This window comes from Mobula hypostoma, chromosome 5 (assembly GCF_963921235.1).
Source record: "Mobula hypostoma chromosome 5, sMobHyp1.1, whole genome shotgun sequence".
NCBI lineage: Eukaryota > Metazoa > Chordata > Chondrichthyes > Myliobatiformes > Myliobatidae > Mobula > Mobula hypostoma.
The window spans coordinates 137177167-137192094 of NC_086101.1; the positions used below are offsets into that span (position 1 = coordinate 137177167).

The following is a 14928-nucleotide window of genomic DNA, read 5'->3' on the forward strand; positions in this document are numbered from 1 at the left end:
ATAAATGAGCTAAGTTTTCTAAACAACACACACAAATGCTGGTGAATGCAGCAGGCCATACAACATCCAGAGGAGGAAGCACAGTTGACGTTTCAGGCCGAGACCCTTCGTCAGGACTAACTGAAAGAAGAGATAGTAAGAGATTTGAAAGCGGGAGGGGGAGGGGAGATCCGAAATAATAGGAGAAGATAGGAGGGGGAGGGATAGAGCTAAGAGCTGGAAAGTTGATTAGTGAAAGAGATACTTTCTCAACGATCTCCCTACCGGCACTTATCCTTGTAAGCGGAATAGGGAGGGACTCAGACCATAAGAGGCCTACACAGGCCCTTACACTTCCTCCCTCACTACCATTCAGGGCCCCAGACAGTCCTTCCAGGTGAGGCAACACTTCACCTGTGAGTCGGCTGGGGTGATATACTGCGTCCGGTGCTCCCGATGTGGCCTTTTATATATTGACGAGACCCGACGCAGACTGGGAGACCGCTTTGCTGAACATCTACGCTCTGTCCGCCAGAGAAAGCAGGATCTCCCAGTGGCCACACATTTTAATTCCACGTCCCATTCCCATTCTGATATGTCTATCCACGGCCTCTTCTACTGTCAAGATGAAGCCACACTCAGATTGAAGGAACAACACCTTATATTCCATCTGGGTAGCCTCCAACCTGATGGCATGAACATTAACCTCTAACTTCCATTAATGCCCGACCTCCTGTTCTTACCCCATCCCTTATTTATTTATTTATTTATTTATTTATTTATCTATCTCTATCTCTCTCTCTCTCTCTCCCCCCCCCTCTCTTTTCTCCCTCTGTCCCTCTCACTATAACTGCTTGCCCAACCTCTGGGCTCCCCTCCCCCTTTCTTTCTCCCTAGGCCTCCCGTCCCATGATCCTATCCCTTCTCCAGCCTTGTATCCCTTTTTCCAATTAACTTTCCAGCCCTTAGCTCTATCCCTCTCCCTCCTGTCTTCTCCTATCATTTCGGATCTCCCCTTCCCCCTCCCACTTTCAAATCTCTTACTATCTCTACTTCCAGTTAGTCCTGACAAAGAGTCTCGGCCCGAAACGTCAACTGTGCTTCTTTCTATGGATGCTGTCTGGCCTGCTGCGTTCCACCAGCATTTTGTGTGTGTTGCTTGAATTTCCAGCATCTGCAGATTTCCTCGTGTTAGGTTTTCTAAATTTAACTCCTTCTGCCTTAGGCCACGAACTTATCAATCACCCCTGGTAGTATAATGTAATCACATTCTGTGCTAGCGTTCTCCAGGGTGAAGAAGAATTGCTCATTCTGTTTTGTTCCTGTTGGGCTCATGGTGATGGTCACTCCAAGCTTCCCCTCTCACCTGGTGGGCTTGTTCTTGCTGGGCTGCCGCTGTCCACCCTGACTCAATCCAGTTGGCCGTGATTAACACAAGAACCTTCAGCTATTCTGCATGAACACTGGTTGACACTGGAGAGAATTGCCCGTCCACTGGATTTTCATCAAATATCCTCCTGAGTACCTTTAGCAGGTTTCACAGAATGGCAATCAGAAGCAAAACTGCTCAAGGGAAAAGAAGAGTCCTTGTACAACAGCTGAGATATTTCAGCATTACAGTAGACATGGGTTACATTGTTGTCCCAAGACACCAATTGCTCGCTGGACATATTTGCTGAGCTATTAGAGGAATGATTTTGAGGCCCAGTTGTATTGATAGTTTACTTTACCTGCATGTTTGATGTCTTTTTGAACTACTGCAGTGAAACGCCTTGGGAATAACGGCCACAAGAAATTCGAGGTGCAGTACAATGTCAACCAATGTGAAGACTTCACTCTACTGAACAACTTTGCAAAAGCTTTCAACAACACTTTAGCTGAAATGGTAAAACCAGTACTAGTGCTTTGTCGTTGAATGCAGTGTGTTTAAGAGTCTTTTGAATTTCTACCGCAAGGTGATCAGTTATTTAGTATGTTAAAAGTGGAGAGTGATAGATTTTTGGACATTTGAGAGAGTCAAAAAATTTAGAGATTCAGCACAAAAGTGGACTTTAAGGCATAGGATCAGCCATGGCATTAAATGATACAGCAGGTTCAGAGGGCTGTCTGGCCTAAATCTCCCTCCCACTTCTGCAACAGTAGGTTTTCACATTTACTATGTCCTGATGAAGGGTCTCAGCCTGAAACGTCAACTGTTTATTCCCATCCATAGATGCTACCTGACCTGCTGAGCTCCTCCAGCACATTGTGTGTATTTCTCTAGATTTCCAGCATCTGCAGTAACTCTTGTGTCTACTATTAACAGTGCTCACATTGAATACACAGGTACTTTGTCAAACGGAATTCCATGCTCACCTAGTAAGGAAGAACTAGGGCAAGTAGGATAGGTTCCAAGGAGTATCTTCAAAGAGGAGAGAGACTTGGTAAGGCTCTGGAGGGAATTCCAGAGACTATGCCTTAGTCACTTAAAAGAATAGCCTCAGATTGGGAGTGAAGTAAATGAATGATGCACAAGGTGTCTGAATTAGAGTCAGAGATTTGCGAGCGTTACTGGGCTGAGAAGATTTGATTTTATGGTGTGGGGAGCGGGATTCCATTGAGATATTTTAGCACAAGAAAGTGACCTTTGAAACTGAGGCTTTACTAGGCATTACCATGCCACAGCTAGTTCCCGACAGCCCTCACACTGCCCAATTACCCGAATGTATATATATATATAGATGTAACCTGACTGATGTTCATGCCTGGATTAAAGCAGGTGTTGGCAGAGTTCTCACATTGTTTATTTATGATCTCTTTTTATCTTTATGTAGAGATACAGCATGGAATAGGCCCTTCAAGTTGTATCACCCTAGCCTAATCACGGGACAATTTAAAATGCCTAATTAATCCACCAAATGATATGTTTTTGGACTGTGGAAGAGAACTGGAGGAAACTCACACATTCCACGGAGGATGTGCAAAGTCCTTACAGAGGATGCTGGAATTGAACTCTGAACTCCAACACTCTGAGTTGTAATAGCGTCATGCTAACCGCTACGCTACCATGGCGTCCCTTCGTCCCTTTCTGATTGTTGAAGTCCTGTGGTGTTTTTTCTTTCTTTCATTGTCTTTAGGTTCCACTCCTTTGTGGTGAGGATAATGACATTGAATGTGAAATGGAAGAGTTACCCAAAGTGCAATGCTTGGAGTACAACTATAATTATGAAAATGGTTTTGCCATCACAGGTATTGCATTTGACTTTCATACCATTGTAGTGCAGCATTTGCTGGTGAAAATACATCTGCTGTCCAATTAGTACCCTCCACTTGAAATACTGAACAAGTCAGATAGCACCTCTGGAAAGACTATCACTATTAACATTTCAGAGTCCGATCTCAAATCCCTGGTTCAGTCCCTTCCTACCTACATCCATGACACTTCACACGCTGTTGATCTTTTCAATGATTTCAAGTTTCCTGGCCCCGATCATCTTACTTTCACTATGGATGTCCAGTCCCTATACACCTCCATCCCCACCAGGAAGGCCTCAAAGCTCCCCATTTCTTTCTGGACGCCAGACCCAACCAGTTCCCCTCCACCACCACTCTCCTTCATCTGCCGAAACTTGTCCTCCCTCTTAATAATTTCTCCTTTGGTGCCTTCCACTTCCTTCAAACAAAAGGTGTAGCCGTGGGCATTCACATGGGTCCGAGCTTTGCCTGCCTGTTTGTCGGCTACATAGAACAGTCTATGTTCCAAGCCTATACTGGTGTCACTCCCCAACTTTTCCTACACTTCATCGACGACTCATTTAATGCTGCTTCCTGCGCCCACGTGGTGCTCATTGACTTCATCAACTTTGCCTCCAACTTCTACCATGCCCTCAAATTTACCTTGTCCATTTCCAACACCTCCCACCACTAACCCCCTTTTTCGATCTCACTGTCTCTATCTCTGGAGACAGCTTAACGACTGATGTCTATAATAAACCCAATGATCCTCCGAGCTACCTGGACTATACCTTCTCCCACTCTGTTATTTGTGAAAACACCATCCCCATCTCCACCACATCTGCTCTCAGGATGACATGTTTCATTCTAGAACTAAGGAGATGTCCTCCTTCTTCAAAGAAAGGGGCTTCCTTTTCTCCACCATCAACGCTGCCCTCAAACACATCTCTTCCATTTCGCGCATGTCTGCCCTCACCCCATCCTCCAGCCACCCTACCAGCGATAGGGTTCCTCTTGTCCTCACCTACCACCCACCAGCCTCCGCGTCCAGCACATAACTCTCCATAACTTCTGCTATTTCCAGCAGGACCCCCCACCACCAAGCACATCTTTCCCTTCCCTCCCACCCCTGCCACTTTCTGCTTTCTGCAGGGATCACTCCCGATGCGACTCCCTTGTCCATTCGTCCCACCCCACTGATCTCCCTCCTGGCACTTATCCTTGCAAGCGGAACAAGTACTACACCTGCCCCTACACCTCCACTCTCACTACCATTCAGGGCCCCGAACAGTCCTTCCAGCTGAGGCAACACTTCACCTATGAAACTGTTGGGGTCATATACTGTATCCAGTGCTCCTGGTGTGGCTGCTGTATATCGGAGACACCCGACGTAGATTGGGAGACTACTTCACTGAGCACCTATGCTTCGTCTGCCAGAAAAAATGGAATCTACCAGTGGCCACCCATTCCCATTCCAACATGTCAGTCCATGGCCTCCTCTACTGTCACGATGAGGCGCACTCAGTTTGGAGGAGCAACATCTTATATTCAGGTTGGGTAGCACGAACATAGATTTCTGAAACTTCTGGTAATGCACCCTCTGCCGCCATCACCATTCCCCATTCCCATTTCATTCTCCCTCCTCATCGCTTTACCTGCCTATAGCCTCCCTCTGGTGCTCCTGCCGCTTTTCTTTCTTCCATGGCTTTCTGTCCCCTCCTATCAGATTCCTCCTTCTCCAGCCCTGTATCTCTTTACTTCACCTCCCCCCACACCATTTCCCCTCTCACCCTGTTCTTCCTCCCGTCCCCCCACCTTCGTACTCTGTCTCCTCATCTTCTTCTCCGCTCCTGATGAAGGGTCTCAGCCTGAAACATCGACAGGCCTGCTGAGTTCCTCCAACATTTTGTGTGTGTCAATCTGATTGCGAGTCATTAATCTATAATTTTAACTTTCTCCGCAGATGTTCTAAGACCCAGCTGAGTACTTTCAGTATGATCTGTTTTTATTTCAGATTTCTAAGCCTGCAGTAATTTACTTTTGTGCACTCTGTTGCTCTTCAGGTATCTTCTCGAATGTTGGGGAGGGGGTGTTGGCACAGGAGTTTAGGACGGGGATTTTGAGCCTAAAGTCTAAGTGAGAGATCAGCCAATTAGGAAGCATAACAGCTCGCAAAGCAGACAGACAACTTGCAAGTCTGGTTCTTCCTGGGTGGAATGAATCTGCAGGCAAGCTTGTGAATTTCAGGTAGAGGACATTAAAAATTAGCCAGTCTGATTTGATGGGTAATGTTGCTAATATGGCTTGATGTATATTGAAACAGATTGTTCAGGGGGATTACTGCAGCAAGAGGGATGGGTGATGATAGAATGGCCAAAGTGACTGGTGGAACCATATCAAGGGACTGATTGGCTTGTTCATATGCCTTACGTTCATATCAGTATAACATTATGGTTTAGTTAAATATAACAATTTGCTTCCTGTAACAACAAGATCTCTCCACTCTGCTGCAAACACTCATTCACTTCCTTTTCCGAAGTTCAAAATTCCAAGTACATTTATTATCAAAATATGTACACATTATACAACCTTGAGATTTGTCTCCTTACAGGCAGCCACAAAACAAGAAACCCTAAAGCAGTGGTCCCTGACCTCCGGGCCGCGGACCGATACATTGCCGCGAAGAATGTAGTGGTGCAGTGGTAGTCTGAATGCACCCAGCCGAAATAAACAAGCTAATTATTTACGTGCCAGGTGGCACCTAATTAATTAGCTTGTTTATTTCAGCTTTTTTCTTAAAGATGTGCTGGGTGCGCTCCGGCCACCACTTTATTCCTTGCGGCAATGTATCGGGGACCACTGCACTAAAGAACCCATTAAAAAAAAACCCACGAACACCCAACATGCAGAGAGAGGGGGGAAAAAGAAAACAAATTGTGCCAACAATAAAAGTAAGCAAATAGCCTTTAGAACAAAAGTGAGTCCTCTGGCACGAAGCCCAGATCAGCCAGAGAAGGCCCATATCCTCAGCCTCAGTGCAGCGAAGTTGCACAGCAAACATGGCAGAGCAGTAGGCAGAACCAGCCTGAGCCTTGCCTCTGGTCCCGATCCCCCAATCTTTTTGATCCATCTAGCCCGGCGTTTAAATCTTCCAAACATCGGGTCATTCCTCACTCTAAGATTGTTGCTTCAATCCACTCTGAGCCTGGATGGTGCCACCACGTTTCAGCCCGTACCTGTGTTAATAAAGAGATTTCTCACAACATTGCTAGAAAAATGATTTCTCATAGCTTCCAGTGTTAAGAATTGATCCACACTAACAAGGTACACATCTTGTTGTCAGGGACAGGAGTATGGGGAGACAATTATGAGCCATTGAATGAAATGGATTACTCTTATGATGAACCAGAAAGTTCCCATCGATTACAAAAGCGATCAAACAAACAAGAGTATTTAACTGCATCTCCAGTGAAGTCAGCTCTGAAGACAAAGAGACAATCTGATAGGAGAATTAGCTTTGCTGCACAAGAAATCGACCATAAGATCAATCTGGTATTTAATATCAGTGGTAAGTACAAAGGTTTAATAATCTGCTACATTTGTACAATATCAGCACAATCATCTCGGATAAGTTGGAGAATTAGATAACAAACTCAACAAGAATCTTAGATACTGATGCAAGGTCTCGAACTGACAGTTCCTTAGATCCATCACCCCCCCCCCCACACCTCACAGATGATGCTCGATCCACTGAGTTCCTCCAGCACGTTGGTCGTTGTCCCTGCAGTCTCTTTTTTGTCCTCATTCAAGTCCACTCTGCCCATCTTACAATGATCTTTTCAACACTATCAATAAAACAAGCAGAAGTCCAAAGCCAATTGTGGAAAATCCTTGGTACAAGACGGATTCTACACCCCGATCATTTTTAGGCTGCACAGTAGCTCAGCAAGTAGGGCTGCCTTCTCACAGATCCGGCAGTCCAGGATTAATCCTAGTGCTTCCTCCGAGAGTTTGCATGCTCTTTCTGCAAACCATTTGCATTTCCTATCACGTTCCACAGACGTGTTGGTTGGTAGGTTATTTGGCTACTGTACATTATACCTTGTGTAGGCCAGTAGTCACAGAATCAGAATTGAAATTGGTTTTCTTACAAGCACATGTACCAAGATACAGTGAAAGCTTGTCTTGGATACCAATTGTACAAATCGAATCACTAAACAGTGCACTGAGGTAGAACAAGATAAAGCAATAACATAATGCTGAATGAAGTGTAACAACTACAGAGAAAATGCAGTGCAGGTAAGCATTAAGGTGCAAGATCATAACCAGATGGATTGTAACATCAAGAGTCTATTTTATCATATCAGGCAGCCATTCAATAGTCTTATAAGAGCAGGGTAGAAACTGTCCTCAACCCTGGCTTTCAGGTTGAAATCGATGGGCATGCAGCAAAAGTAGCCCTTAGGGAAATAAGTGGGAGAATTAGAATAGTGAGAGACAACATAACTCCTTGGAACAAATGTCCTCTTCCACATCACAAGGCATCCGTTAGTCTTGCGAGACCATGGATCTGCACCTGCAAAGTCTTCACTCTCCAGGGCGCAGGCCTGGGCAAGGTTGTATGGAAGACCAGCAGTTGCCCATGCTGCGTCTCCCCTCTCCAAGGGAAGGGCATTAGGACCCATACAGCTTGGCACCAGTGTCGTCACAGAGCAATGTGTGATTAAGTGCCTTGCTCAAGGACACAACACGTTCCCTTGGCTGGGGCTCAAACTCACGACCTTCAGGTCGCTAGTCCAATGCCTTAACCACTTGGCCACGTGCCCACACTTACATCAAAAGAAATGAGAGAAATTATCAGCATACATTTGTAAGCATCATGCAGATAAATACTGGCATTTTGATTTCACTGCAAAAGTGCTTTTCAAAATGTCCCAATGTATTTTTACATCACTGAAATATCTGTGAAATGTACTTTTGTAATGTGCGAAGCAAACAGGTAATTTGTGGAGTGAACTGCCAGAGGTGGTGTAGTTAAAATGTTTTAAAGATATTTGGACCATGACTGTAAATCTCAATGGGAGTGAGTCTCTGTTTGTGCCAATAAAAGGAAAGGAGGTGTAAGTGGAGTGCCAGTTGTTGGAGTGGACGGTGTTTAGTGGTCTGGCTTGGGTAAGAACAGACACAGGCTCTAGGTAAGTTTGCAGTACATTTTCTTTTTCTGTTAGTACATGGCATAGTGCACCGAGAATGGGTCCAGAGTTAGTAGTATGTTCTTTGTGTGAGCTGTGGGAACATTGGGAGACCTCCAGTCTCCCCGATAACTGCATCTGTATGAAGCGCACCGAGCTGCAGACCCTTAGAGACTGTGTTAAGGAGCAGGAGATGCAACTCAATGACCCTCGGCTCAGACAGGAGAATGAGAAGGTGATAGATAGGAGCTACAGGGAGGTATTGACCCCCAGGTTGCAGGAGGCGGGAATGTGGGTGACTGTCAGGAGAGGGAAAGGGAATAGGCAGCAAATGCAGAGAACCCTGTGACTGTTCTGCCCAATAATGTATACTGCTTTGGATATGGTTGGGGGGGAGGGGGGGCAGGGTTGACCTACCAGAGAAAAACTGCAAGCTGGTCTCTGACACTGTTTGGTTCCATGGTTCAGAAAGGAAAGTGGGGGGTGGGGGGAGGTGGAGAGGAAAACCGCAGTGAGAGGGGATTTGTCCTGACGAAGCATATCGGCCCCAAACGTCGACTGTACCTCTTCCTAGAGATGCTGCCTGGCCTGCTGCATTCACCAGCAACTTTGATGTGTGTTGCTTGAATTTCCAGCATCAGCGGTATTCCTTGTGTGTGGGAGGGGATTTGTTGGTTAGGGGAATGGAGGGGAGGCTCTGTGGATGAGAACGAGATTCCAGGATGGTTTGTTGCCTCCCAGGTGCCAACATCAGGGAAATCTCAGACTGAGTGCACAGCATTCCTAAGTGGGATGGTGAGCAGCCAGAGGTCGAGGTCCACATCAGTACCAATGACATGGGTGACGAGGTCCTGCAAAGTGAGTTCAGGGAGTTGGGTGCTATGTTAAGGACAGAACCTCCAAAGTTGTGATCTCAGTATTGCGACCGTGCCATGTGCTGGTGAGACCAGAAATAAGGAGATTATTCAATTTATATAGAGAGTGGAGATGTGGAGATGTGTCTCTACCAAAGGAGGTGCAAGGTGCTCTTCCCCAATGTTAGCCGGCAGGTCACTCTTGGGCAAGCACCTGCTTAGCCCCCCGATCAGGGTTACGTGAAGCCTTGGGCACAGGTGGTGGATGGTTGTATGAGCAGCTGGTGCATATCACAAGTTCTGGTTATGTGACCATTGACACCAGTCAGACAATTTTGGAGAACATTGCCAATCGCTGAGGTCACCCATCTTCCTGTCAGAATAAAAGGCAAGGATAACAGGTTTATGAGACCTTAGTTTTCAAGAGATATTGAGGTCCTAGTTAAGCAAAAGGAGGAGCTAAATAGCAAGCATAGACAAACAAGAACAAATGAGGTACTTGAGGGGCATAAGAAATGCAACAGAACACTTAAGATGGAAATAGGGAGGACTAGAAGAAAACATGGGGTTGCTCTAGCAGACAAGGTGAAGGAAAATCCCAAGAGCTTTTACAGATATTTTAAGAGCAAAACAATAGCAAGGGACAAAATTGGTCCTCCTGAAGATCAGAGTGGTAATCTATGCAAGAAGCCAAAAGAGATGGGGGAGATTTTAAATAGATTTTTTGCATCTGTATTTACTCAGGTGTGTCATAATGGGGACGTTGGGAACGGACCCAAATGCAAGACACAGCCACTGAAGTACAAGGAACAGGACTAGGACTAGAGTAGGGATGTGACAGGATACAGACAAGGAGCAAGGACAAGAACACAGACTTGGGCTGGGACATGGACTAGACACAGGGAACCTGCACAAGGAACTATGAACTAGGAGCCTGGACTTGGACTCCGAGCCAGAGACTGGACAAGGACCCAAGACCTGGGTCTTGCCTCGGGCTCGGACCCCAGAACTAGGAAAGGACATGACATGGCTACCAGACAGGATGTGGCTGGGATCTTGGCACTTGAACTTGGAGACGGTCTGGGGTCTTGGCGCTTGAACTTGGAGACGGTCTGGGGTCTGGGAGGCCAGACAAAGACATGACAGGGCAAGGGTACTTCAAGGCAACTCCTGGGCAGAACATGGGACTCCTGGGCAGGACACAGGACTCTTACCCAACAGAGGCGAGGGACAGGGAGGGACAGAACCAACCACAGGGTAACGGCAAACAGCCTAGCTTACCTGACAGAGGCAAGGGACAGGAAAGGAGCTAGGTCCAGGGTGGCTCCACGACTCAAAGCAGTCTGTAACCTCAGCAGGCTGTGGAACAGCCAAATCCATATCTCAAAGACTGCACTAGCCTTCCACCAGTGAGTTGCTCCAAGGCAAGACTAGCGAGGGTCAGAGGCGAGGCAAGGCAAGGCAACAGAAGAAAGGGAAGGGATTCAGACTGGATGTTGGACAGGAACAATCCAGCAACCAAGGCCTGGTCTCTGGAGGTATTTATGAGTCTGCCCAAACTAGAATCATGTGCCACAATTAGCGTGCTCAACAGAAACAGGGTAAACAGGAAAACCTGGAACAAGGGTCAGTGGACTGGACCGTGAACCGGAATGCGGATTTCACGGACCGGACCATGACAGGGTGATGGACAGAGTCTATAGAAGTGAGGCAACGAAGCAGCAAGGTCATGGACACTATACAGATTACAGAGCAGGAGATGTTTGCTGTCTTGAGGCAAATTAGGGTAGATAAATCCCCAGGGCCTGACAAAGTTTTCCCTCGGACTCTGTGGGAGGCAAGTGCAGAAATTGTGAGGTGCCCGAGAATTGGAGGATAGCTAATGTTCTGTTGTTTGCAAAAGATTCTATGAATAAGCCAGGAAATTATAGGCCAGTGAGCCTGACATCAGTAGTGGGAAAGCTATTAGAAGGTATTCTAAAGGACTGGATATATAAGTATTTGGATAGACAGGGCCTGATTGGGGATAGTCAACATGGTTCTGTGTAAGGTAAGTCGTGTCCAACCAATCTTATTCAGCTTTTTTGAGGAAATTACAAGGAAAGTTGATGAAGACAAGGCAGTGGGTGTTCTCTACATGGACTTTAGAAATGCCTTTGACAAGGTCCTGCTAGAGAGGTTGGTCAAGAAAGTTCAGTTGCATGGCATCCAAGGTGAGATAGTAAATTGGATTAGAGTGGTTGTAGTTGGTTGCTTCTCTGTCTGGAAGCCTGTGACTAGTGGTATGTCACTGCATCCGTTATTGTTTGTCATCTGTGTCAACGATCTGGATGATACTGTGGTAAACTGGATCAGCAAATTTGAAATCAATGTACTGAGTACAGGAGTTGGGATGTTATGTAGAAATCGTACAAGACGTTGGTAAGGCCTAATTTAGAGTATTGTGTGCAGTTTTGGTGACCTACCTACAGGAAAGATGTAAATAAGATTGAAAGAGTGCAGAGAAAACTTACAAGAATGTTGCGAGACTTGAAGACCTGAGTTATAGGGAAAGGCTGAATAGGTTAAGACTTCATTCCCTGGAAATGGAACACTGAGGGGGAGATTTGATAGAGGTATACAAAATTATGAGGTGTCTAGATAGGGAAAATGCAAGCAGGCCTTTTCCACTGAGGTTGGGTGAGACTACAACTAGAGGTCATGGGTTAAAGGTAAATGATGAATTGTTTAAGGGGAACATGAGGGGGAACTTCTTCACTCAGAGGGTGGTGAGAGTATGGAATGAGTGTCTGGCGCAAGCAGTGAATGCAGGGCCGATTTGAACATTTCAAAGAAATTTAGATAGGTGCATGGATAAGAGGGTATGAAGAGCTATGGTCAGGGAGCATGTCGATGGGATGAGGCAGATTACTGGTTCAGCACAGACTAGATGGGCCAAAGGGCCTGTTTCTGTATTGTAGTGCTCTATGACTAAGCAAGAGAGATAAATGTCTCTTTTGCATCTCAACCAAACAACAAGCATTTCTGATAGCACATCACTTGCTCATTGATAATAGATTACATAACAGATTTTTGTAGTCAAGTCCCTGAACTGGGACATAAACCATTAGACTCCTGACTCAGCAATGAGTGTTTTATTCACCAAGTCACAGCTAACACAACCATGAAGTCAATTATTTTCTCTCATGCTACCAGCACTAGTTAGTGCCATAGAAACATACAAACAAGAGGAAGACCTCACTTCAATGAGGAAGTAACATCGTTCAAAGGAAGCTGAGTATTTATGGGAAGATGTTGGTTATAAAAGAAGAGGGCAGGAATCATGCTTGGATTTTCTTTTTCTACCTAATTTCCAGCCTCTGTCGCACTGCCGAAAGATCAAAATGACACAGTAGAATCTGATAATCAAAGGCGACTTCTTAGCACATTGGAACGTGTGACAAGCCGGCTGAAAAGAGCGTTGGACAGTGAGCCTCTGTATCAGTTTTCCTTTGGGTCTGAAATGGCTCGGTCAAACAGCAGGTCCCTGGAGACCAACAAAGCCGCTTTATTCTGCAGACCAGGATCTGTCTTAAAGGAACGCATGTGTGGTAAGAATTTTTGGAGTTTTAATTTGCAGCGAATTCGGAATGTTTTAAATTAAAAGGTGTAAATACTCACTAAGTCTTTGTGCACTCACTGGACAGTGCAAAGGGTTCAGAGAAGGTTCACAAGAAAGATTCTGGGAATGAAAGATTTCACGTATGAGGAGGGTTTGATGGCTCTGGGCTTCACTCACTGAAGTTTAGAAGAATGAAGGGGGATCACATTGAAACCAATCAAATATTGCAAGGCCTAGACAGGGTGGATGTGGAGAGGATGTTTCATATGGTAGGGGAGGCTAGAACAATAGGGCACAGCCTCAGAATAGAGTGACATCCATTTAGAATAGAGATGAGGAGGAATTCCTTTAGCCAGATTATAACGAATCTGTAGAATTCTTTGCCACAGATGGCTGTGGAAGCCAAGTTATTGGGTATTTTTAAAGTAGAGGTTGATAGGTTCTTGATTAGTTAGGACTTGAAAGGTTACAGGGAGAAAGCAGGAAAATGGGGTTGAGAAGGAGAGGGAATGGCAGAGAAGATGCGATGGGCCAAATGGCCTCATTCTGTTCCTATATCTTGTATTATTAGTGTGATTTCAAATATTTTTTCTTGAGTGTTTCCCTCTTCCCTTTTATTCCTTGCAACACTTTCAGTATGCTGGATGAACCCAGCAGGTCGGGCAGCATCAGTTAGAAACAATGAGTCGAGGTTTCGGGCCGGAGCCCTTCGTCAGGACTGAAGAATGAAAGATGGGGAAGGATTTGAAGAATGCTTGTAGCCTCAGTTGAAAGACCAGTAATTTGAAAGACAAAGGGGTGGGGGAGGGGAAGCATTGACGTCATAGCCCTGAAAACAATGGGTGGTAGAAGAAGGAGGCAGAACCATGTGGCAGCTGGGGGAGGGGGTAGAGTGAAATAGGGATAGAGGAAGGGAGGGGGAGGGAATTACCGGAAGTTAGAGAATTCTATGTTCATACCAAGGGGCTGGAGACTACCTAGACGGTATATGAGGTGTTGCTCCTCCAACCTGAGTTTAGCCTCATCATGGCAGTAGAGGAGGCCATGTATGGACATATCTGAATGGGAATGGGAAGCAGAGTTGAAGTGGGTGGCTACTGGGAGATCCTGTCTGTTGTGGTGGACAGAGTGGAGGTGTTCGACAAAGCGGTCCCCCAATCTGCATCGGGTTTCACCGATGTAGAGGAGGCTGCACTGGGAGCACCGGATGCAATAGATGACCCCAACAGACTCACAAGTGAAATGTTGCCTCACTTGGAAGGACTGTTTGGGGCCCTGAATGGTTGCAAGAGAGGAGGTGTAGGGACAGGTGTAGCACTTCCCACCCCCTCCCCCAGCTCCCTCATGGTTCCGCCTCCTTCTTCTACTACCCATTGTTTTCAGGGCTATGACGTCAATGCCTCCCCTCTCCGACCCTTTTGTCTTTCAACTGAGGTTACAGGCATTCTTCAAATCCTTCCCCATCTTTCATTCTTCAGTCCTGACGAAGGGTTCCAGCCCGAAACCTCGACTCATCATTTCTAACTGATGCTACCCGACCTGCTGAGTTCATCCAGCGTACTGAAAGTGTTGCTTTGATCACAGCATCTGTAGATTATTTTGTGTTTACTTTTTATTCCTTTCTACTTACTTTGCCATTCAGAATTTTGATAAGACACCCAACTCCTTCTAGCTTTTAAGTGGCTTTCTCCTTGCATCATATTTTTCTGTTTGCCAGTTATACTGTTGTGGTCAAAGTGCTAATCTTTATACGTAGGCTGAGGTCAGGACCTCGTCTACAGTGAATTGTGGAAGTGTTGAATTACGGATGACGTGACCCAGAACTTCAGATTTGGGCTGTACTGTCAAAGTGTAGGCCCATATGTCTAACATATGTCCTGGAGTTATTCCTGAATTGTGATTCTAAATTATTTGCATTAACATGTTCATTGAGTAGCAACAACTTTGGTAAAATGGTGCTTGCACCAAGCCCAGGTAGTCCTCATGGTTTTAATCTATTCTGCAAGATTGAAGCCATATATTGGGAGTGTATATTCTCTTCACTAAAGCTGAAATAAATCCTTGGAGTTTCCATCACAGTGAGAGTAGT

The 14928-nt window shown here is 45.7% G+C and overlaps 1 protein-coding gene across 4 annotated transcripts in view; it reads left to right on the forward strand.

The window, feature by feature from the left end:
- svep1 (sushi, von Willebrand factor type A, EGF and pentraxin domain containing 1) overlaps positions 1–14928 on the forward strand; it is a 267906-nt gene that overhangs the window by 125054 nt on the left and 127924 nt on the right. For 3 of the 4 annotated variants that reach the window (XM_063048990.1, XM_063048993.1, XM_063048994.1), the window contains 4 exons: positions 1740–1864; positions 3096–3207; positions 6536–6760; positions 12595–12828. In XM_063048990.1, coding sequence (XP_062905060.1) covers positions 1740–1864; positions 3096–3207; positions 6536–6760; positions 12595–12828 — 696 coding nt within the window. The remainder of the gene's footprint in view (positions 1–1739; positions 1865–3095; positions 3208–6535; positions 6761–12594; positions 12829–14928) is intronic. The other variant, XM_063048991.1, reaches the window with a different exon arrangement.